Source organism: Vulpes vulpes, chromosome 15 (genome assembly GCF_048418805.1).
Source record: "Vulpes vulpes isolate BD-2025 chromosome 15, VulVul3, whole genome shotgun sequence".
Taxonomy (NCBI): domain Eukaryota; kingdom Metazoa; phylum Chordata; class Mammalia; order Carnivora; family Canidae; genus Vulpes; species Vulpes vulpes.
In genome coordinates, this window is record NC_132794.1 from 76,257,651 (window position 1) to 76,283,607 (window position 25,957).

Here is a 25,957-nt window from a genome sequence, read left to right on the forward strand (position 1 = left end):
CAAGATCGTGCGTTTCAAGCTAAAATCTTAGGCTTTTTTTGCTCTTTGTGATAGTAACCGATCAAGAGGTTTTAAGCAGAGGAAAAATGTGATTACATTGGTGTTTTAAAACATCCACTTTACAGGCTGCCATGAGAGGATGGATTAGAGCTGAAGTATTAAGTATTTGGTAGCCTGAAGTCTGGTAGTTGTGTACTTTGGTGGGACCACGTATGAGATGAGAAAGGCCTCACCTAAGATAGCGTGAGGGGGAACAGTAAACAGATTTAAGAGGCAAAATGCATAAGGCTTAGTGGTTAATTTGATATGAAAATGATGTGAAGAATCGAGGATAAATCTCAGATATCTGTCTTAGAACAGGCAGGCTCAAAGAAGTACTATTACTAGGAGTGTTTAGGCCGAGGCTGGAGGGCCATCTCTCAGAGCTGTGGTGAAGAGGAATCCGACGGCACAAAGAGGACAGGACTGAGTTCCCTCGAAGGTGCCTGCCAGTGCAAAGGTTCTTCAGTTTTCCGATCATCTTCACTCTCCTTCCTTGAGTACCCAGTGACTTTTGATCTGTCTGCTTTCCTTGAGTGTCTCATAGTTTTCTTTTCTCCTCAAAAGCAAAGCCTGGGGCTAGGTAAGGACTTTTCATTGCTGTTCTCCCATGAAGTCAGGAGAGAGGTGAGTGGCATGAGTTGGACAACCACATGCACAGCACTAGCAAGATCCTTGTGGACCTCTGACCAACTCAGACCTGTTTGGAAATCAGTGGCATATAATATCAAGGCATTCTTTTGCCTAGTTTCTCATCTCCCTTCTTTGTCTTTTTCCTTCAACAGGTTATAGTAAGGAAAAATTATTCCAAGATCAGTTAGTGTACTTGGAAATAGAGGCAAAAAGGTTCAAGTAATACTGTGGAAGAAATGCTCTGATATGTTCTTTTGGGAAGCTCATCATAACAATCCACATGTGGTTGAAAATACATTTTATAAGGAAAAAACTTCCATTCTAAGTTCTAGAAGCCTTCTATGATTTGTGTGTTGGGGAGAACATACTGAAGTTTACCCAAGCGACCATCTTGGATACCATTTTCCAATTGGAATTATACTCAAACAGCTTATTGTACTTTTCCCATTCTTTTATATTTTATGAAGCATCCTATAAGATGCAAGAATTATTGCTTATTTACTATAGTATACTCTCAGCCTAATATGTCAGCCTATCTTTCTTTTTGCATCAAAATTTCTTTCATGTTGCCCTCAGTAAAAGATACACTAAATATTACTGATTGTATGGCATTTCTTTAAAAAATACGCATCAACTGGGGCGCCTAGCTGGTTCAGTCAGTACAGCGTGTGACTCTTGATGTTGGGGTTGTAAGTTCAAACCCCACATTGGGTGTAGAGATTACTTAAAATTTTTTGAAAACACCTTTTTTTTTTTTCCAAAGATTTTATTCTTTATTTGAGAGAAAGAGTGAGCAAGAGAGATAGAGAGCCCAAGCAGGAGGGAGGGGCAGAGGGAGAGGGAGAAGCAGACTTCCTACTGAGCAGGGAGCCAAATGTGGGACTCCATCCCAGGACCCGGGATCACTACCTGAGCTGAAGGCAGATGCTTAACTGCTTCACCAACTGAGCCACCCAGGCACCTCTAAAAATTAAAAAAAAAAAAAAATCTTAAAAAAAATATCCATCAGCCAACATCAGTTAAAGTTAATTATTTTATCTTGTCTTCTCAGTTATGTAGATAATTAGAAAAAAGAGACTTCCATAAATATTCCAAGTGCCTCACATATATTAACTCATTAATCTTCCCAATAACCTTAGGAATGTTGATCCCCATTTTTCAGATGAGGATAGTGAGTCAGAGTGCCGTGCTCAAAGTCACAGAACCAATAAGGATTGCACCAAGATTGGAACTCTCTTAGTCTTAACCATGACTGTAATGAGCATAACCACTAAATTCTTGTAAAATACTGAAGGACTGCAGCTGTCTTCCATTTTTTTAAGTCATCTACATCAAAAGATTATGATTACTTAGAATACAAAAAATACTGTTATAGATGCCCCATCAGAAAGATGGCTTTATACCTATTGCTTTTAAAAGTATGTGATACTCATAAAATGTTGCCTTGTTTTCCTTTAGTGCTTAAGTGGCTGTCCTTGATTCCATAGGGTATGACCCATGGTTAGCTGCTTCTTTGGGAAGATTTTACTATGTGAATAAAATAAAAACTAAGTAAGTAATAGGTATGGTTGACACTAGCAGTTCTACAACTGAGGGATTTCTAATTTTTTGTTTTGTTCTTGTTTTCTTCCTAATGAAACAAGTATGACATTTGGAACTTACCTTTTTCAATATTCTCAATAAATCATTTGCAGGAAATTTTAAACTATCCCTTTGAGTAATTTCTTATGATTTAAAGTCGTAGGAGCTTATTTTAAAATCTGTATGTTTAAAAACAGAAAGGAAACAATACTTGTTAATGTAATAGACTGGAACCATTCTGTAAATAAGTACCACATTCTTTCATTTGTTGTTGTTGTTGTTGTTTGTTTGTTTCAAATGAGGAAGAGGATGAATGGACAGACCAGTGGAAGAAATTGAGGGAAGAAAGTTAAGGGTTACCATTATTTTTACTATGGCATTTATTTCTGAAAATTACATTTGTAAAGTGGACGTAGGAAGCAGAGTAATATAGTAGGAAAAATACTTAACTTTGAGGGATCAACCAGATTTTGATTCAGATGATAGCCATGTCATTGCCCACCTGTATGATTGTAGTTCAGCTATTTAGCATCCCTAAGCTTCAATTTCCTCATCTGAAATGAGGAAATAGTAACATCTACTTTGTAGGGCTGATGGTAAGAGAAGAACTTAGCATATAGAACTATTTAATAATTATTAAGTTCCTTTTTTTCTGGTTAAAAAAAAAGATAAAGGTATGGTGGTTTTTTGTACCATAAAATATACCTATTTCAAGTGTACAATTCAGTGATTTGTTGGTAACTTTACTGTGGTATAACCATCACCATAAATCAGTGTTAGAACATTTTCATCCCCTCAATAAAATCCCTCACACCCATTTACAGCTAATCCATGTTCCACATCCAGTCCCAGAAAAACCACTAATCTGCTTTCTGTATTTATGAACTTAACCTTTCTTGAACATTTCATATAAATGGAAAGATATGATATGAATGAATGATACAATATATGATGTGTTGTGTTTGGCTTCTTGCACTTAGCACAGTGTTTTTGAGGTTCATTCATGATGTAGTGTGTGTCCATAGTTTATTTCCTTTGACTGTGAATAGTATTTCATCAAATGGATATATCACATTTATCTATCCTTCACTGGTTGGTGGACATTTAGATTGTTTTGCAAATTTTGGATATTACGAATAATGTTGCCATGAACATCCATGTGCAAGCCTTTCTGTGGGTATGTTTTAATCTCCCTTGGACAATTTTGTAGGAGTAGAATTGCTAGGTAGTCTAATAGTTTTGTCTTTAAATTTTTGAGAAACTTTTACATTGTATTTCAAAATGGTTTAGCCATTTTGCATTCCCCCCAGCAATGTGTAATGTTCCCAGCTTCTCCATGTCATCCGCCCGTTGGTTATTGTACGTCTCATTCTAGAGGGCATAAGATGGTATCTTATTGTGGTCTTAATTTGCATTTCTCTGATGAGTAAGGATGTTGAGCCTATTTTTATGTGCTTATTAGTCAGAAATTCCTTTAAAAAAATGTGAATTTCCTTTTTTTTCCCCTGATTTTTAAAATTTTATTTAAATTCAGTTAATTAACATATAACATATTACTGGTTTCAGAGGTAGAGGTCAGTGATTCATTAGTCTTACATAATACCCAGTGTTCATGACATCACTTGCTCTCCTTAATGTCCATCACCCAGGTACCCCATCATCCCATCCCCCACCCCTCCAGCAACCCTCAGTTTCCTATAGTTAAGAATCTCTTATGGTTTGTCTGTCTGACTTCATCTTGTTTTATTTTTTCCTCTCTTCCCCTATGATCCTCTGTTTGATTCTTAAATTTCACATATGAGTGAGATCATATAATTGTTTTTCTCTGATAACTTAATATACTTAGCATAATATCCTCTAGTTCTATCCACGTCATTGCAAATAGCAGGATTTCTTTCTTTCTTTCTTTCTTTCTTTCTTTCTTTCTTTCTTTCTTTCATTCTTTCTTTCTTTCTTTTTTTTTTGATGGCTGAGTACTAGCATGCATATATATATATATATCCATCCACATCTTCTTTATCCATTCATCTGTCGATGGACATCTGGTTCTTTTCATAGTTTTGCTGTTGTGGACATTGCTGCTATAAACATTGGGGTGCAGGTACCCCTTCAGATCACTTCATTTGTGTCTTTGGGGTAAATACCCAGTAGTGCAGTTGCTGGGTCATAGGATAGTTCTGTTTTCAGCTTTTTGAGGAACCTCCATACTGTTTTCCAGAGTGGCTGCACCAGCTTGCATTCCCACCAACAGTGTAAGAGAGTTAATTGTGAAGTTCCTTTATTTCTTCCCAAAGATACGCTGTTGTTTTCTCCTTCATGTACTTTCTCCTGTGTTCAATGTACTAGCCAGAAAATGTAGAATAGAGTGGAAATAATTTAAAGTTTTTGTTAGAAATGTTGAGAGGTGCCTGTGTGGCTCAGTTGGTTAAGCGCCTGACTCTTGGTTTCAGCTTGGGTCCCATTCTCAGAGTTGCAAGATCGAGTCCTGCATCAGGCTTTGTGCTCCGTTCTCAGCTTGGAGTCTGCTTGTCCTCCCCCTGCTCCTCCTCCCATTTGTGTTCGTTCTCTCTCTCTCTCCCTCTCTCTCTCTCAAATAAATAAAATCTTTTAAAAATATATTACGTAAGCAGAACAAAATGTAAATTCAAAAAGTTTGGGGTTGCCTGCACAACTGAAGACTGACGTTGTGAATATGATATAGGATACAGGACCCTCAAGGTCTGCTAATTATAGCAAAACAAAGGGACATGGTTTGGATTTGTTTCATAGTTCCCACACTTCTTAGATAGCTCTGAAAACTAATAAGTTGGAAAAACTCAATTGGAATGGGCCTTGATTACCTTACTTCAGAACCCCCCATTAGACCTCTACCCTTTACGACAGTGTTGTTACTCCACTGGGGTATAATAAAAGCTGTCCTGATTCAACCATTCCCTCAAAAAGCTACTGACTTATGCAAACCATACCTTAGAACTATGTCTTTTTACCTTAGAGATCATTCTCTGGGGTTCATGCAGGTGCCTTTTTTCTTCTCCTTAACATAAATAAAGCAAACATTATTTTGTTTAAACTAGATTATTAGATTCTAGAGCTGTACTATCCAGTATAGTTGGTAGCCACTAGCCACATCTGGCTATTTACATTTAAATTCATTAAAATTCAGTGTCTTAGTCTCACATCATTTCAAGGGCTCAGTAGCCCCAGGTGACCAGTACGTATTATATTGGACATGCAGATATAGAAAGTTCTGTTGGACAGCACTGCTTTAAAGAATCAGTTATTTGGGGCATTTGTATTATCTTGTGTGGGCACAAAAATCATATTGGTCTTTATGCAACTTGGAAGCTCCTTAAGAAGATTGCGCCTTACGGAATGATGATTTTACTCTGGTTGATGGTAATATGAAGTCACTGGACAAACCCTAACCTATAACATCTTAATCAACCTCAAGCTGATGTTAGCTGGGCATCAGCCATCCAAAATGATTTCCCAAAGTAATAGAATGTTTTTTCTTTTTCTTTTTCTTTTTTTTTAGAATGTTTTTTCAATCAGACCTTGAATGTTTTCCCCACATTTCTTTGTCTATCTCAAGATGTCTAGAAGAAATATCCCTCTTTTTTATGTGGCACACCTGACTACTCTACCAGCCTTCTAAAATCAGGAGCTCATAATAACTTTTACTGTGTTAGAAATAAGTCTGTGAGTTTAGCTTGCCTTCATTCACTTTGTAACTGAGTACTCTTCACATTGCTTTTTAAAAGTATCAAGTCTCCGTTGACAGATTCTTGGCTTACCTCTTTATCTGTATGCCTACAACCTAGCACATTACCTAAAACATGCAGTAGGTACTAAGAACCTGTTTGAATGAGTTACCCAAAAGTGACTTTCGCATTTGACTTCATAATATTCCCAGATTAGGAAAGTTAAGCCCTCCTCAGGAAACTTCATATAGGAAAATTTCAAGTCCCACCCAGTTCATGTGTTTCATTAATTGACTGGCTTTTTAAGTTCTAATCCAGGCATACCTTGGAGATCTTGCAGGTTTGGTTCCAGACCACCCCAATAAAGCAAAAGTACCATAAAGCAAATCAAATGAACTTTTTGGTTTCCCAGTGCATATAAAATTTATGTTTATCACATATTCTAGTCTTTTAAATGTGCAATAGTATTATATCTAAAAAGCAATATATATATCTTAATTAAGAGCTACTTTATTACTAAAAAATGCTAAACATTATATAAGCTTTCAGTGTATTGTAATCCTTTTATGGGGGAGAGTCTTGCCTCGATGATGCTGGCTACTGACTGATCAGGGTTGTGGTTGCTGAAGGATGGGGTGGTTGTGGCAATTTCTTAAAATAAGACAATAGTGCAGTTTACTGCATCATATGACTCTTCATCAACAACTTCTCTGTAGCATGTGATGCTGTTTGGTAGCATTTTACCCACAGTAGAACTCCTTTCAAAATTGGAGCCAGTCTTCTCAAACCTTGCCTGTGCTTTATCAACTCTTACGTCATCTTCTAAATCCTTTGTTGTCATTTCAGTGATCTTTACAGCATCTTCAGGAGCAGTTTCCATCTCAAGAGACTACCTTCTCTGCTTACCCATGCTAAGTAATTCCTCATCTGTTAAAGTTCTATCATGAGATTCCATTAGTTCAGTCCCCACTTTTTTTTTCCCCCCTAAGATTTATTTATTTACTTGAGAGAATGAGAGCAGACATGAGGGCGGGGAGGGGCAAAAAGAGAGAACCTCAGGCAGACTCCACACTGAGCACCTAGCCCAATGTGGGGCTCGATGCATGACTTTGAGATCACGACCTGAGCCCAAACCATGAGTCGGACACTTAACCAACTGAGCCACTCAGGTGCCCCTTCAGGCTCCACTTCTAATTCCAGTTCTCTTCTTATTTCCACCACATCTGCGGTTACTTCCTCCACTCAAGTCTTGAAGTCCTCAAAGTCTTCCATGTGGACTGGACACCACTTCTGCCAAACTCCACTTCTTAATGTTGGTATTTTGACCTCTTCCCATGAATCAGGAATGTTCTTAACTGTATCTAGAAAAGTGAATCCTTTCCAGAAGGTTTTCCATTTACTTTGTCTAGATCCATGGGAGAATCACTATCTACGGCAGCTATAGCCTTGCAAAATGTATTTCTTAAATAACAAGACTTGAAAGTAAAAACTACTCCTTGATCCATGACTTGTAGAATGGATATTGTGTTAGCAGACATGAAAACAATATTAATCTTGTACACTGGCATCAGAACTCTTGGGTGACCAGGTACATTGTCAATGAACAGTAATATTTCAAAATGAATTTTTTTTCCTGAGCAATAGATCAAAACAGTAGGCTTAAGACATTCAGCAACATGTTATAAATGGATATGCTGTCATCCAGGCTTTGCTGTCCCATTTATAGAACATAGGCAGGGGTGATTTAGCTTAATTCTTAAGGGCTTTAGGGTTTTGGAATGGTGAATGAGCACTTCAATTTACAGTCACCAACTGCATTAGTCCCTTACAAGAGAGTCATTCTGCCCTCTGAAGCTTTGAAGCCAGGCACTGACTTCCCCTCTCTAGCTATGAAAGTCCGACATGGCATTTTCTTCTACTATAAAACTGTTTCATCTATACTGAAAGTCTGATTGCTTACTGTAGCCACCTTCATTAATTATCTTAGCTAGATTTCTGGATAAACATACTACAGCTTCTACATGAGCACTGGCTTCTTCATTTTACACTTTTATGTTATGGAGATAGATGGCTTCTTTTCTTAAACCTCATGAGCCAATCTCTGCTAGCTTCCACCCTTTCTTCTGCAGCTTCCTCACCTCTTAGTCTTCATAGAATTGAAGAGAGTTAGGGCTTTGCTCTGGATTAGTCTAGGGAATGTTGTGGCTGGTTTGATCTTTCTTCGGACCACTAAAACTTGCTTCATATCAGCAATAAGACTGTTCTTCTTTCTTATGATTCGTGTGTTTACTGGAGTGGCGCTTTTAATTTCCTTCAAGAACTTTCCCTTTGCATTCACAACTTGACTAACTTGTTTAAGAGGCCTACCTCAGTTTTCAATATACCTTCCTCAGTAAGCTTAATTATTTCTAGCTTTTGCTTTTTTTAAAAGATTTAGTTAGTTATTTTAGATGAAGAGTACAGACAGGTGAGGGGCCTGACACAGGGCTCCATCCTAGGACCCTGAGATCATGACCTGAGCCGAAATAAAGAGTTGGACACCTAACCGACTGCACCGCCAGGGGTCCCAAGATTAGTTGTGTGTGTGTGTGTGTTTTTTTTTTTTTCTTTAAGTAATCTCCGCATCCAACATGGGGCTGGAACTTACAACCTTGAGATCAAGAGTTACACAGTCTACTGACTGAGCCAGCCAGCCAGGAACCCCTTCACATTTCTTATCTTGCTTACTAGAGCATCTCTTTAAGGCTGTATCTTTCTTTTTTAGAAAAGACATATTTATTCATGAGAGACATAGAGAGAGAGGCAGAGACACAGGCAGAGGGAGAAGCAGGCTCCATGCAGGGAGCCCGACGTGGGACTTGATCCCAGGTCTCCAGGATCAGGCCCTGGGCTGAAGGCGGCGGCGAACCACTGAGCCACCCGGGCTGCCCAAGGCTGTATCTTTCAAACACAGAAAGAAAACACCTGAAAGTCTTCTGTCTCCAGAACTTCCTTTGGCAATGTATTGATCATCAGTGCAAAATGTTAAGGGGTGAGGGGCACCTGGCTGACCCAGTCAGTAGAGCATGTGACTCTTGATCTTGGGATTGTGAATTTAAGCACCATGTTGGGGGTGGATATTACTTTAAAATAAAATCTTTTTGAAAATAGAGGTGAGTGTACTTAAAAGAGTGTCGTTGCATTGCTGGCCTTGATGTTGTAATTATGGCATAATATCATCATAAATAGAAGCTTTAAAAAAATCATTCTGAAGGATACATTGCCATTAGTTCATTTACTCAACAATAATTACTGAGGAACTTCTATGAGCCAGATATTTTTCTACACAATTCAGAATTAATAATTTGAACCAAAGATAAAGAATTGCAGTTTTAGATTATCTAGATATTTAAAGAAAAAACACCTGAGATTGACTGCTTTGAACATTTGTTTGAGCATTTGTTGTACTTCTTAAAAATATAATTATTTCTATTTTAAAAGAAATCATAGACTGTGTCCCTATCTTTTAACTTAGCTGCATTTGCATTTAAAAATAGTTTCCCATATACTAGAATTAGTTGGCAGAGTACAATATTCAAATTACATAGATAACTTAACCCCAAATAAATAATCTCTGTTCTTGGAGAGGTTTCCAAATGACATTCTACAAAAACGGAGTCCGGCAGCTGCTACACCACTGACATTCTTTAAAGTGGTTAGTGCATCTCTTTATCTGAGTGGTCGTTGGAGGTCAGCTTCATTTTGTCATGTGGCATGATGTTTATGTCCGCTGGGGTTTGCCAGTTGGTGCTTCCATCTGACTGTGGTGGGACCCTTCCTCCTAAGCTGCTGACGCCTGCTGCAACGAGCTGATAGAGTGAGCGCTGGGGTTAGCCCGTGGTGGCCTTGTCACTTGACAAGACTGGTGCACAGTGGTATGTGACATCTATATTTATAAACCACCGTGCATATTTCCCAGTTTGGAGATGGTGTCTCTTCCTTTGTCCTCTCTTCCTATTCTCATCTATATTACTTGTCATGAGCCCTGGAAAAAAAATTAGGGGTGAAATTACAATTTAAGTAGAAAAATATGTTCAATTTATTTTGGGCTTTAATATGTTTATTCAGCAAACATTTGTCAAATACCAGCTATCTCCTGGTGCTGGAAATAGCACTGCTATCTTCAAGAACTCTTGGCCTTTGAGAAAGACAGACATGGGCTGGCCTCTTAGGAGCCCATATTCTAGTTACTGTGATGCAGATATTTAAAGGTTTAATGAAAGCCTCTGCCTGGAGGAGTCTAGGAGAAGATTACTTAGGTTTTGAGCAGAGCTTGCCAGTTTGACAAGCAAAGGAGAATATTCCAGGTGTAGGGAAGAGTGTGTATAAGGCCTAAAGCTTAATAGAGCAATAAGCGTTCAATTAACCACAGGTAATTAATCAGGGTAGCTTAAGTACAGCGGGAAAGGGGGCAGAGTAGGGGAGATGAGACAAAGTGGAAAAGTGAGGCTGGATCATAATGGTATGTATACATCACAGTGAGTACAGCTTTTACTGTGGGAAATGGCGAGCCACTGAGAGAATTTGAATAAAGGACAAGATCAGGATTTTTAAAAGACCATCCTGGGAGCTACCTACGAGATAATTGGAGGCAGAGAGACCAACCAGAAGCCCATGACAATTCTGTCTTTGGGGAATGAAGAGTTAATTATGCTCATTAACCTATCTGCTCCTGTCCAAATGTGCCATTACTAAGTGCCTTTAATCCCTAGCACCCCAAAATTATAATGCTTGTGAGGTCTTTTTTTAGATTATTTATTTAGTTATTTGAGAGAAAGAGAGAGCACAAGGGAGGGAGGAGCAGACTCCCCACTGAGCAGGGAGCCAGATGCGGGGCTCCATCCCAAGACCCTGAGGTCATGACCTGAGATGCAGGCAGACGCTCAACCGACTTAGCCACCCAGGCGCCCTGATAGTCAGGTCTTAGGCACACCTCTGCTGTGGTTTGTCCCTAGTGGATCTTCCACGGCAGTGCCTTTCAGCAGATCTCTGTCACAATAGAATTATTATTTTGAGTTTTGCAGTATGTGACCATCTTTAAAATGTTATCTTGGGGTGCCTGTGTGGCTCAGCTGGTCAGCCATCCCACTCTTAATTTCAGTTCAGGTCAGAATCTCAGGGTCCTGGGATCAAGCCTGGCATCATCATGCTCTGCGCTCGGCAAGGAGTCTGCTTGAGATTCTCTCTTCCTCTCCCTCTGCCCCTCCGGCTTGTACTAGCTCTCTCTCTCCCCCTCTTCTCTCTAAAATAAGTAAATAAATATTTAAAAACTAAATAAATGTTGATCTTTAGAGATACAGGGTTTTTTTAATAATTTCCTTTCTACTTATCATACCAATCTTGTAAGTTTTAAGAGTCCTATATCAATCACTTTCCTTCTTGAGGAGTTTTAAACACCGTTTTGGCTTCTACAAAGTGTCATTAAATTATTCCCTTTTAATCTTTCTGTCATCATTTACTTTTCAGAACATGATACAGGGGCTTCTCGGTCAGTCCAAAATCATTTTTAAGTTGGGGAGAGAATAAAGAGATAGAATAAGGAAGTTCAAAAAGGGGCAAAGTAAGGTTTGGATGTGGTTTAGTCAGACATATTTGTCCAAGAGAACTTTTTTAGTCTATAGCCGGGCAAGATTTAGAACACAATCTATTCTTTTTTTTCTGTTTCGAGAGCTGGTATGCCACAAAAATGTAGAGTATGTGATGTTATATCAAGGCTGCTGAAAGCTGAGCTTAGTGTCTGGTCCCTCAGAGGCTGGAGAGGAATGTCCAGGATTAGAAGTTTAAAATAAATATAGCCAAGATACCAAGCTTTTAAAACATTTAGGAGAACTTGCCTTTCTTGAGGAAAAAAATAAGAACACAAAACACTTTTAGATGTGGGAGAATGGCTTGACCCATTAGCATGGGCTGTGGAACGCTTATGGTTCTGCATCTAAGATGCAGAAGTTTCTGGTTCCCGTGTGGAAATCGCAGCTCCCAGGAGATCCTGTCTTGCTGTTTGGGAGGAGAAGCCACTATTAATTATCTTTATTTCCCTGCTGCCTTGGCTGTCCATTTTCATTTGGGAATGATAAGCAGCTCTTCTGACTCTGCCCTTCGGTCTGGCCCCACACAACTCCACCTACCGCACAACTGCTGCATGTCTCTCACCGTTAACTTCTGAGGAGTGTAAAAAATAAATATCCACACGGTAGAGAGGGCTAAAAGTGCTAAGAGAGCTCAGAGGAAGAAATGATGGTTCCCAGTTCGGATGTGGGGAGTAGGGAGCAGGGAAGCTTCTGTGGAGAAGGCCATCTGAACTAGGCTTAGGACACACTTTTACTCAAGCAGAGATGGAGAAATAAAAATATGGAGCATATTGAAAGACCAGGAAGCGAGTGCCTGTGTGGGAGAGTTGATGAGAAATGGTGGTAGATAAGACTGAGAGCCTCGGCCAGCTTGCTGAAGAGTTTGAACTTTATTCTCTAGGTGGCGGAGAGCGGCATGATGAGCCCTCTTCCACCTCTCGTGATAAGCACCAGAGAGCTGCTGATAGTGATAGACTTTGTCTCACTTGCCAGTTCTGAGGTAGTTTTTTAAAAAAAACTCCTTGGGAATCCATTCTTTCCATGCCCATGATTATTTTTATTTGTTCTAATTTGGAGAAGGAGGGGGGAATGACATGCCTCTTCTAGAGATCACATTAGAAAGGCCAAGAATAAGTTTGTATTTCTAGTTTCTTCCTTCCCTTTTTACTTTTTTCCTTCTGTTTCCCTCCAGCCAGCCTCTTTGCTTGTTCCTGGGTAGACAAATGAAACAGTGTCTACCCTCAATGAGCGACACCAGTAGGGAGTTCAGACAAGGCTACAAATGAAGTGTTGTCAGTAGTTGGAGAGAAATGTTCACAACCATATATGAGGTCCCAGGGAAAAAGCGGGTCAGTTTGGGGGAGTGGAGTAGGAAACACTCCTCTAACACAGAATGTTTAAAGAGGAGAAGGAGAGAGAAACATTCCTGGAAGAGGGTTAGCCTGAGCAGAGAGAGCGAGCGAGCATGAAGTAGCCAACAGGGCTAAATAAACTGCGAGCAGGTGGGTAGCTCTGACTTCAGATGCAAGGTGAAATGCTTTCTGTGCTTGAGCCAAGAAAATTCTGTCCTTGGGATGAAGTCCAAATTCTCAAGGACATATTTTTTAAGTAGAGGACTACCATGATCAGCTTTGGTGTTTAAAAAAAAAAAAAAACAAAAAAAAACCTCTAATGACTAATGTGGTTTGAGAGGCAAAGCTGGAGACCGTGATAACAGAGACTATCACAGAGTCCAGCAAGGATGATAAGGTGCTGGTCCGGTTCGCTCCTTCTAACCTTCTCCGTCACACTGCATCTCTGAAAGGTCTGGGTTAGCAAGTGGAAAATAAAGGTTTGTTATAAAGTCTGTTTCTGATTCTCACATTAGCTGAGGCAGAATAGGGCTGGGGCAGCTCTGGGAAGGAGACCTCATCATCACAGGAAGACTGCAGCTGATACCGAGCCCCTCCATCGTTGGTGATAGTAAGGGCACAGAGGAACGGGAAGATGTGACTAGAAACTGGATTTACCGTAGTTTCTAAGAATGAATGGTTGATTTGCTTTATTGAGATATAATTTACATACTGTAATATTCAGAGGGTACAATTCCCTGAGTTTTAGTATATTCACAGAATTTTACAATCATCACTAGTACCTAATTCCAGAACATTTTTATCACCCTACACAGCAGTCACTCTCCATTTCCATTCTCCACATCCCCCTGACACCACTAATCTACTTTCTGTCTCTAGGGATTTACCTGTTTCTGGATGTTTCATAAAAGTAGGATCATATGATATGTGGCCCTCTCACTTAGTGTAATATTTTCAAGGTTCATATCAGTACTTCATTTCTTCTTATGTCTGAATAATATTCATTTATCCATTCATCAGTTGGTTTGATGTACATATGGGTCCACTCTTTGGTTGTTAGAAATAGTGTTGCTAAGAACCTTTGTGTACAAGTGGACATATGTCTTCATTTCTTTTGGATATATATGTAGGATTGGAAATGCTGGATCATGTAGTAAACGTCATGTTTTACTTTTTGAGTAACTACCAAACTGTTTTCCAAGGTGATTGTACCATTTTAGATTCCTACTAGCAATAGGTGAGGGTTTGGATTTCTCCATATCCTCACCAACATGTGTCCATCTTTTTGATTCTAGCTAGCTTTGTGGAGGAGAAGTGGCGTTGTTTTGCATATACTTAATGGGTAGTGATGTTGACCGTCTTTCTGTGTGCTTATTGGCATTTGCATATCTTTGGAGACAGGACTGTGCAAATCCTTTGCCCACTTGTAGTGGATTATTTATCTCTTTATTGTAAGTTATTTATAAATCCCGGATACAAGTCTTTTATCAGATATGCACATATTTTCTCCCACTCTATGGGTTGTCTTTTCACTTTCTTGAAGTTGTTCTTTGAAGCATAAAAGTTTAATTTTTTTGAATTCCAATTTATTTTTTTTGCTTGTGCTTTTAGGTGTCATATCTATGAAATCATTCCCTAATCCAAGGTTGAAAAGATTTATTCCTATGTTTTCTTCTAAGAGCTTTATAGTTTTAGTTTCATATGTTGAGATCTTTGCTATATTTTAGTTACTTTTTTTTTTTTTTTTTTTTTTAGTTACTTTTTGTATACAGTATAAAGTAGTTCAATTTCATTCTTCTGTATATGGATATCCAGTTGTCTCAGCACCATTTGTTGGAAAAACTACTATTTCCCTACTGAATTATCTTGGCACCCTTGCTGGAAATTGACCATAAATACAAAGGTTTATTTCTGTACTCTCAATTCTATTCCATTCATCTATGTTTCAATTATTAGTACATACAATCTTTTTTTAATTGAAGTATAATTTATGTACAATATTTATATTAGTTTTAGGTGGAGAACATAGTGATTCAATATTTATATACTTTACAAAATGCTCACCAAGATAAGTGTAGTTACCATCTGTCATCATATAAAGTTATTACAGTATTATTGACTATTCCTTATGTACTTTTCATCCCTGTGACTTTAGTTTGTAACTGGAAATTTGTCCCTCTTAATCCCTTTCACCTGTTGTGCCCTTTCCCCCCAACATACAGTACATAAAGCCTTGATTACTATAGTTTTGAAATTGAGAAATGTGAGTTCTCCAACTTTGTTCTTTTTCAAGATATTTTTTTGATTAGATAGATCCAGTGTGTTCCCATACGAATTTTGGGATCCTTCTGTCAATTCCTGCAAGAAAGACAGCTGAGATTTTGATAGGGATTACATATCTTCAGAACAATTTGGGGAGTAGTTACATCTTAACATATTAAGTCCCTGATCTGTGAACATTAAGATGTCTTTCCATTTATTTAGGTCTTTAATTGCTTTCCGTGTTTTGGGTAGCTTCCAGTGTATAAGTACTGCCCTTCCTTTGTTAAATTTGTTCCTAAATACTTTATTGTTTTTGGTGATACTGTAAATGGAGGTGTTTTTTAATAATGATTTTTTGGGTTTTTCATTGCTAGTGTGTAGAAATACAATTGTTTTATACAGATCTTATATCTTGCAACCTTGATGAATTGGTATATTCCTCAGGCTTTCCTATATACAAGATTATGTTTTCTTTGAATAGAGATAGTTTTACTTCTTTACCAATCTGGATGTTTTTGTTTCTTTTTTTTTTTTTCCCCTAGCCCACCTTGGCTAGATCTTCCAGTGAAATATAGAATAGAAGTGACAAGATGGAAATCCTTGTATTATTCTGGATCTTACTGGGGAAATAATGAAGTTTTTTTACCATTAAGGCTGATGTTCACTTAGGGGCTTTCATAGGTGCCCTTTATCAGTTTGAGGGTGTTCTTTCCTATTCCCAGTGTATCTAGTATTTCATCTCAAAAGGGTGTTGGATTTTCTCAGATGCTTTTTCTGCATCTGTTAAAGTGGTCGTGTGAGGTTTTTTCCCCCTTTATTTAGTTTGCATGGTATATTCCATTGTTTGATTTTTCAGATGCTAAAACCAGCCATGCATTCTTGGGACAAATCCAACTTCATAGTGGTATATAATCCCTTCTATATGCTAGATTCAGTTCGCTAGTATTTTGTAAAGATTCTTGTGTCTGTATTCATAAGGGACATTGGTGTCTAGTTTTCTTGTGATGCCTTTGTGTGATTTTGGTGTGTAGGTAATATTGGCTTCATAGATTTCAAGCTGAGGAAGTGTTCCCTCCCCTTCTATTTTTGGAAGAGTTTGTGCAGGATTGATATTCATTCTTCTTTAAACATTTGCTAGAATTCATCAATAAAGCCATGTCGCCCTGGACTTTCCTTTGTCGGAATGTTTTAAATTACTAATTCAGTATCTCTTCTTGTTATAGGTAACTGTGTAATTTTATCACTTACTCTCTTTCAGCTCTCATTTACTCTTTTAGTCATTTAAAAAACATTTATTTTTTAAAGATTTATTTATTTGAGAGAGAGAGAAAGAGTATGTGGACAAGTAGGAGGAGGGGCAGAGAAAGAGGGAGAGAATATCAAGCAGATTCCCCGCTGAGCTTGGAGTGAGATGTGGGGCTCCATCCCATGACCCTGAGATCATGACCTGAGCCGAAATCAAGAGTTGGATGCTTAACTGACTGAGCCACCCAGACACCCAAGAAACATTTATTGAGCATCTTTTATATCCAAGCCCTGTCTTGACATAGAGTATACAATAATGAATCAAGCAAAGTCCTGGTTCTCTTAGCATTCTTATATTCTTTGTCTCTCTCATTTTTATGCTGTACACATACACGCGCACGTGCGCACACTCATTTTTTGTTTATATGTAATGTAATGCTCTTCCCTGTAAAAAATGTTTATTTGGGCAGCCCCGGTGGCTCAGCGGTTTAGCGCTGCCTTCAGCCCAGGGCATGATCCTGGAGACCTGGGATCGAGTCCCGCGTTGGGCTTCCTGCATGGAGCCTGCTTCTCACTCTGCCTGTGTCTCTGCCTCTCTCTCTGTCTCTGTGTCCCTCATAAATAAATAAGTAAAATCTTAAAAAAAAAAAATGTTTATTTGCCAAATGCCATTGGTGAAGAAAGATAGTCTTTAGGTTTGCTATAGATATTGTCATGGTTTGTATAAACCTCTAGGTGGTCTTGGAGAGAGTTGCATAAATAAGAATAGTATTGTGGAATACTAACAATATATTCCACAGTTTATATTGGTGCCCACCCTAGGCTTTTCTACAAGGACATGATTTTAATAAAAACAAGCAACCTTCTCGATTCATTATTATCTTCAAGACCATCTGTTCTTCTGCCTTTTATTCTATCTGACCATCAATAGGAGCATGTATTAGTTTCATGGGGCTGCTGTCATAAAGTAGCATAACCTGCATGCCTTAAAACAAGAGAAATTTATTCTCTTAACAGTTTTGTAGGCTAGAAGTCTGAAGTCAAGGTGTCAGCAAAGCCATGCTTTCTCTGAGGCTCTGAATAGAATCCTTCCTTACCTCTTCTAGTGGCTGGTGGTGGCTATCAATCCTTGACATCCTTGGCTTGCAGCTGCCATTCTCTGTCCCTGTCACCACATGGTGTTCTCCCTTTTGTCTCTTTTTATATGATGTTTCCTCTTTTTATAAGGACATCAGTCATATTGGATTAAAGTCCACCCTAATGACCTCCTCTTAACTTGATTACCTCTACAAAGACTCTAGTTCACAGGTACCAGGGGTTATGACTTCAACATTTTGGGAGAGAGAATGTAACTCATCCCATAACAGCATTATACTCTTATTCTAAGATATTCAGTAAGTCCTCATTTTAATTGTTTTTTTAAAGATTTTATTTTATTTTATTTTTATTTTTTTTTATGAGAGACACAGAGAGAGAGAGAGAGAGAGAGACATAGGCACAGGGTGAAGCAGGCCTCCTGTGGGGAGTCTGATGCAGGACTCAATTTCAGGACCCCGGGATCACGACCTAAGCCAAAGGCAGACACTCAACCACTGAGCCACCCAGGTGTCCCAAGGCCTCATTTTAATAACATTACTAATTATAACAACTTTTATAAAAGTTCCATGGTAATATTTCTCTGTCTTTAAAAAAATAATGTTTCTCCCCTTTATAGAGTAAGTCCAAAGACGTAATTAATTGATCACAGGTGTATTTGTTTATACATTATGCTGTGTTTACCACGGGCGTAGCTAAGTAGCTAAACATCTCCCACTGCACCACTGTTACAATAGCATTGATTATATTCCTTATTCCATCCTTTTTTGTTCCATGACTTACTTATTCATTCCGTAAGTGGAAGTCTGTATCTCCCACTCCCCTTCAACCCATTTTGCCCAGACCCCGACCCTTCTCTCCTCTGGCATCCATCCATTTGTTCTCTGTGTTTATAGTCTCATTCTACCTTTTGTTTATTCATTTGGGTTTTTCATTTGTTTGTTGGGGAGGGAGGTTAGATTCCACTTATGAATTAAATCCTGTGTTGTCTTTCTCAGTCTTACTTCACTTAGCATAATACCATTCATGATACCTCGAATGGCACGATCTCATCCTTTTTTATGTTTGGTTAAATACCCAAGTGAAATTATTGGATCATGTGGTATTTCTATTTTTAATTTTTTGAAGAACCTCCATTCTAGTTCCCATTGGCTGTACCAATTTACATTCCCCCCAACAGTATATGAGGGTTCCTTTTTCTCTGCATCCTTGCCAACATTCGTCATTCCTTATCTTTCTTATTTTAGCCCTGACAGATGTAAGGTAATATCTCATTGGGGTTTTGATTTGCATTTCCCTGATGATTGATGTTGAGCACCTTTTCATGTGTCTGTTGACCATCTGTATGTTTTCTTTATCTATTTAGGTCCTTTACCCATCTTTTCGTTAGATTGTTTGGGTTTTTGTTGTTGAGTTGTATAAATTCTTTATATGTTTTGGATATTAATCCCTTCTAAGACATATCATTTGCAAATATCTTCTCCCATTCAGCAGGTTGCCTTTTTGTTCAGTTGATGGTTTCCTTTGCTGTACAAAAGCTTTTTATTTTGGTATAGTCCTAATAGTTTGATTTTGCTTTTGTTGCCTTAGAAAACACATCTAGAAAAGTATTACTATAGCTGATGCCAAAGAAATTACCGCCTGTGTTCTTTTCTAGGATTTCTTTGGTTTCAGGTCTCACATATAGGTCTTTTAATTCATTTTGAGTTTATTTTTGTGTATGGTATTAAAAGGTGGTCCAGTTTCATTCTTTTACAATAGCTGTCCAGTTTTCCCAGCACCATTTACTGAAGAGACTATCTTTTCCCCTTGGATATTTTGCCTCTTTTGTCACAGATTAAATAATCATATAATTTTGGGTTTGTTTCTGGGCTATTCTGCTCTGTTGATCTCTGTGTCTGTTTTTGTGTCAGCACTATATTGTTTTGATTACTAAAGCTTCTCAGTGTAATTTGAAATCTGAAATTGTGGTGCCTCCAGCTTTGTTTTTCTTTCTCAAGATTGCATTAGCTATTTGGTGTTTACTGTGGTTCTATACAAATTTTGGGATTATTTTTCTAGTTCTGTGAAATATAGTGTTGGTATTTTGATAGGGATTGTATTTAACCTGTAGATTCTTTTGGGTAATATAGACATTTTAACAATATTAATTCTTCTAATCCATGAGCATGGAATATCTGTCCATTTATTTGTATCATATCCATTTTCCTTTATCAGTGTCTTATAGTTTTCAGACTGCAGGCCTTTCGCCTTTTTGGTTAAGTTTATTCCTAAGCTTTTGGTGCAATTATAAATGGGACTGTTTTCTTAATTTCTTTTCTGCGACTTCATTATTAGTATATAGAGGCACTACAGTTTCAGGGTACTAATTTTGTATCATGCAACTTTCCTGAATTCATTTATTACTTCTAGTTGTTTTTTAGTGGAATCTTTAAGGTTCTCTATGTATAGTATGTCGTCTGCAAATTGTGACAGTTTAACTTCTTTCCCAATATGGATGCCTCATTTCTTTTTCTTATCTGATTACTGTGGCCAGTACTTTGGTACATAAAGGTGGCAAGAGTGGACATCTTTGTCTTGTCCCTGATCTTAGAGGGAAAGGTCCAGTTTTCACCATTGAGTATGGTGTTACCTATGGGTTTTTCATATAAGGCTTTATTATGTTGAGATATGTTTCCTCTAAGCCCACTTTATTAAGAGTTTTTATCATGAATGGATGTTGGGTTTTGATAGATGCTTTTTCTGCATCTATTAACATGATCATATGATTTTTATCCTTCGTTTTGTTGATGTGCTATATCTACATTGATTGATTTGTGAATATCGAACCATCTTTGCATCCCCAGAATAAATCTCATTTGATCATGGTGAATGATTCTTTAATGTATTGTTCAATTTAGTTTGCTAATATTTTGTTGAAGATATTTGTATCTATGTTCATCAGGGATATTGGCGTATGGTTTCTCTCTCTCTCTCTCCCTCTCTCTCTCCCTCTCTCGCTCTCTCTCCCCTTTTTCTGCAGTGTCTGTCTGGTATTAGTATTAGGGTGAAGCTGGCCTCGTGTTTATTTATATTATATATTTGGAAGCTTTCCTTCCTTTTCAATTTTTAGAATAGTTTGAGAAGAATATATATTAATCTCTTCTTTAAATGTTTGGTAGAGGGCAGCCGGGTGGCTCAGCGATTTAGCGCCGCCTTCAGCCCAGGGCATGATCCTGGAGACCCGGGATTGAATCCTACGTTGGGGCTCCCTGCATGGAGCCTGCTTCTCCCTCTGCCTGTGTCTCTGCCTCTCTCTCTCTCTTTCTCTCTCTCTCTGTGTGTGTGTGTCTCTCATGAATAAATAAATAAAATATTTTAAAACAAACAAACAAATAAATAAATAAATGTTTGGTAGAGTGGATCCCTGGGTGGCTCAGCAGTTTAGCGACTGCCTTTGGCTCAGGGTGTGATCCTGGGGTCCCGGGATCAAGTCCCACATCGGGCTCCCCACGGGGAGCCTGCTTCTCCCTCTGCCTGTGTCTCTGCCTCTCTCTCTCTCTCTGTCTCTCATAAATAAATAAATAAAATCTAAAAAAAAAAAAAAGTTTGGTAGAATTTATCTATGAACCCATCTGGTCCTGGACTTCTGTTTGTTGGATTTTTTTTTTTATTACCAATTCAATTTCATTACTTATAGTCGATCTGTTCAGATTTTCTGTTTCTTCCTGATTCAGTTTTGAAAGATTGTATGTTTCTAGGAATTTATTCATTTCTTCTAGTTGTTTAATTTGTTGGCATATAACTTTTTGTAGTATTCTCTTATATTCCTTTGTATTTCTATCGAGAGAGTGTTACTTCTCTCTTGTTTCTGCTTTTATTTGGGTTCTTTCTCTTTGTTTTTCTTAATGAGTCTGGCTGAGGGTTTATCAGTTTTGTTTATCTTTTGAAAGAACCATCTCTTGGTTTCACTGATTTTTTTTTCTTTTTTACTTCTCTATGCCATTTATTTGTGCTCTAATCTTTATTATTTCTTTGCTTCTACTCATCTTGGGTTCTATTTGTTCTTCTTTTTTCTAGCTCCTTTAGATGTAAGGTTAGATTGTTTTATTTAAGCATTTTCTTGCTTCTTGAGGTAGGCCTGTATTGCTATACATTTCCCTCTTAGAACTGATTTCGCTGCATCCCAAAGATTTTGGGCTGTTGTGTTTTCATTTTCACACATCTGTATTATCTTCTAAGTGCAAGTGCTAGAAAGGAAGCAGAGATTATTGGATCTATAACTAGGGCTTGTAAGAAATGTTCAAAAGCAATATTGTTTGCATGTGATGTGATGAGCACTGGGCATTATGCTATATGTTGGCAAATTGAATATAAATCTAAAATTTTAAATTAAAAAAAATTTTTAAGTAGTATTGCTCAAATCACAGTTTATATATTATATCCCAAAAAATAAAACAATCATGTAAGAAGAGCTTGTGAAGGATGTTTGGAACAGCAGTTGACTGCTCATGTATGTTGTTTCCCTTATCCCAATCACAAGAATTCATACATAAACCAGTTTAAGACCAGCTAGAATCCATTTCTGTAGTGAAATAAAATAACATGGTTTATGAAATTGTATTCATATGTATTGGATTGAAAATGATGAGTGCTATATACAATACAGTGTAACTTTGGAACAAGATTAAAAGAACAGAATAGTATCTTCTGAGCATCAGTCTAGTGGTCCCATTGCTAGTTTCGGTTTGTTTGTTTGTTTGTTTGTTTGTTTGTTTGTTTGTTTTTTAATGCTTCCAAGTATTTTCCTTAATCTACACATGCTTTAATCTCTACTGTGTCACAGTGAAATTATTTGAGTGTCTGTCACTCCTTCACATTCTAGTAAGTATAAATACAGTACTCTTGGGGGCAGGAGTGGATAATCTCAGTTCTTTTTTTTGAAAACAAAGCCCATTACCCTGTTCTCTGGCACAGAAATGCTGAGACATTGTTCATATTTTATTGCTCCCACCAAGTCTTTGGTTGCTTTTCTCCAACCGTTTTGAATTAAGGCATTGACTTCATATAGTCTTATGGCCACAGTATTTATTTCTCCTTAAGTTTCAATTATGTAACAAGAACAAAAACTTAACTATTATTTTTCTTTCTTTCTTTTAAAACAATACAGGGCAATCTAGAGCAGCCATGATACCACCCAAGCATCCACGGCAGCCTAAGGGAACTTTGGATGATGCCATTGTCTTTAATGGGAAAACAGACCAAGAAGCACCTAATGCGTCCCAACCTACGCCACCCCCACTGCCAAAGAAAATGATCATAAGAGCCAATACAGAACCAATCCCCAAAGACCTCCAAAAATCCATGGAAACGAGTCTTTGTGTAATGGCTAATCCCACCTATGATATCGACCCCAACTGGGATGCCAGTAGTGCTGGCTCTTCCGTCAGTTATGAACTCAAAGGACTGGACATTGAGTCTTATGACTCCTTGGAAAGACCTCTACACAAGGAGAAACCTGTTCCCTCAGCAACAAACAGTATCTCCAGCTTAACCACTCTCAGTATTAAGGATAGATTTTCCAACAGTATGGAGTCCCTGTCCAGCCGGCGTGGTCCCTCTTGCAGACAGGGCCGAGGCTTGCAGAAGCCACAGAGACAAGCACTTTATCGAGGACTTGAGAATCGGGAAGAAGTAATGGGTAAAATCCGAAGCCTTCATACAGATGCCTTGAAGAAACTGGCTATAAAATGTGAAGACCTCTTCATGGCTGGACAGAAAGACCAGCTCCGTTTTGGGGTGGACAGCTGGTCAGACTTCAGGCTAACCAGTGACAAGCCATGTTGTGAGGCAGGTGATGCAGTTTACTACACGGCTTCATATGCAAAAGATCCACTTAATAACTATGCAGTCAAGGTAAGAAAATATAAATCTGATTTTAATCTTATCCAACACACTGTTATTGGGATGGGTCTGTTCTTCTTTCCTCCACTCAGCAAAAAGTCATCGATTGTCTACCTTACACCAAATATTATAGTAAGCTGTGATTGTTTGCAGAAGCTGTCTGTACAAATAGGTCTGTTATGTGTCTTTCACTCCATGTTTCTGTCTTTATTCTCTAACAAATAAGAGACCCTTGTCTGCCCCTACTCTAGAACTCTTCTGCTTCTTGGAGAAACATTTTTTTTTAAGATTTTATTTATTTATTCATGAGAGACACACACACAGAGAGAGAGGCAGAGACACAGACAGAGGGAGCAGCAGGCTCCAGGCAGGGAGCCTGACGTGGGACTCAATCCCGGGTCTCCAGGATCACGCCCTGAGCCTACGGCGGTGCTAAACCGCTGAGCCAGCCGAGCTGCTCGGAGAAACATTTTTATAGAGGAAAATAACCAATGTTTGTTGATGTGCCAGGAACATTATTGGTGTTACATAATTTGATCTTTACATCAACCTTACGAGGTTAAGATCTTTTTATCCATTTGACAAATGAGGAAAATAAAGCTCAGACTGGTAAGCTGACTTGCTTAGGGCCACACACCTAGCAATTCGTTGAGCTGGGATTTAAACACAGATCTCTGATTCCATAGCCTACACTTTAACCATTATGTCACAGATTAATTTCTTAATTGTACATAACCCATTCCAGACAAACCACTACTTCAAGAAGGTTAAAATTCTTAACATCAAGAATTCTTGTCCAATTGCATTCACTGTAAATAGGCGTCATCAGTGTAATAAATAAAGCATGGACTTTGTTACATTTCCATTTTCATTTATCTCAAGGTATCTTTTTAATTCTCTTGATTTCTTCTTTGACCCATTGCTTGTTCAGTAGCGTAGCATGTTATTTAATCTCTACAAATTTATGAATTTCTCAGTTTTCCTTGTGTAATCAGTTTCTAATTTCATACCAGAAAAGATGCTTGATAAAATTTCAGTCCTCTTAAATTTATGAAGACTTGTTTTTTGGCCTATCATATGATCTGTCTTGGAAAATGTTCTATGTATATACTTCGGAAGAATGCATATTCCTTTGCTTTTGAATGGAATGTTATGTATATATCTGTTAAGCCCATCTGGTCTACTGTGTCATTTACGGCCGATGTTTCCTTGTTGATTTTTTTGTCTGGATGATCAATCCATTGATGTAAGTCTCTTACTATTATTGTTGCTGTCGATTTCTTTGTATAGGTCTGTTAGTATCTTTTTTATATATTTAGGTCCTCCCATTTTGGGTGCATAAATATTAACAAATGTTATAGCCTCTTCTTGGGTTGAGCCTTTTATCATTATGTAACCCCCTTCTTTGTCTCTTACTACAGTCTTTGTTTTAAAGTCTATTTTGTCTGATATAAGTATAGCTACTCTAGCTTTGTTTTGGTTTTCATTTGCATGGAATATCTTTTCTCATCCCTTCACTTTTAGTCTATGTGTCCATACATCTAAAGTGAATCTCTTTCAAATAGCATGTAGTTGGGTCTTGGTTTCTTATCCATTCAGTGATGTGTATCTTTGAATTAGAAAATGTATCCATTTACATTTGAAGTAATTATTGATAGCTGCATACTTACTGCCAATATTGTAATTCTTTGGGGCTTTTTTATAGGTCATCCCTCTTCCTTTGTGGTTTCTTTAGTGGTATGCTTATATTCCTTTATCTTTTGTGTTTTTGCTTTATGGTTACCATGAGCTTACATATAACAACTTATATCTATAAAAGTCTATTTTAAGGTGGTTACAATTTAAGTTTCATTCCATTGTAAAGCTCAAAATCATTGCTCTCCCTCAGCACATTCTTTGGTTTCTTTTTCGAAAATTTTGTTTTTGATGTCACAATTTACATCTTTTTATTTTGTATATCCGTCCCTTAACTGATTGTTGTAATCATAGTTATTTTTACTAGTTTTGTCTTTCAGTCTTTATACTAGCTCTTATAAGTGATTGACCCACTAACTTTACTGTATGTTGACCTTTTTAGTGAGATTTATTCTTTAATATGTATTCTTGTTACTAATTAGTGCATTTTCTTTTCAGGTTAAAGAAGTTCCTTTGACATTTCTTGTAAGGCCAATTTAGTAGTGGTGAACTTGTTTAGCTTTTGCTTGTCTGAAAAAAAAACTTTCCCCTTCACTTCTGAATAACTTTATAATTATAAAGAGTTCAAAGTAATGGTCATAAAGATATTCACTGAACTGGGGAGAAAAATGGATGAACACAGAGAGAACTTCAACAAAGCGATGGAAAATATAAGAAAGTGTACTACACAGAAGCTACAGAGCTGAGTACAATAACTGAATTGAAAAATACATCAGAGGGGTTCTGGGTCACCTGGTTGGCTCAGTTAGCTAAGTGTCTGACTTTGGCTCACATCATGATCTCAGAGTCCTGAGATCAAGCCCCATGTTGGGGTCTCTCCTTGGTGGGGAGTCTGCTTGTCCCTCTCTCCCTCTTTCTCAAATAA

At 37.9% G+C, this 25,957-nt stretch overlaps 1 protein-coding gene across 10 annotated transcripts in view; it reads left to right on the forward strand.

Moving 5' to 3' along the window:
• The window catches only part of PEAK1 (pseudopodium enriched atypical kinase 1), a 294,851-nt gene that overhangs the window by 248,493 nt on the left and 20,401 nt on the right, over positions 1 to 25,957 (forward strand). For all 10 annotated transcript variants that reach the window (XM_072739138.1, XM_072739143.1, XM_072739141.1 and 7 more), the window contains one exon: positions 22,664 to 23,409. In XM_072739138.1, coding sequence (XP_072595239.1) covers positions 22,664 to 23,409 — 746 coding nt within the window. The remainder of the gene's footprint in view (positions 1 to 22,663; positions 23,410 to 25,957) is intronic.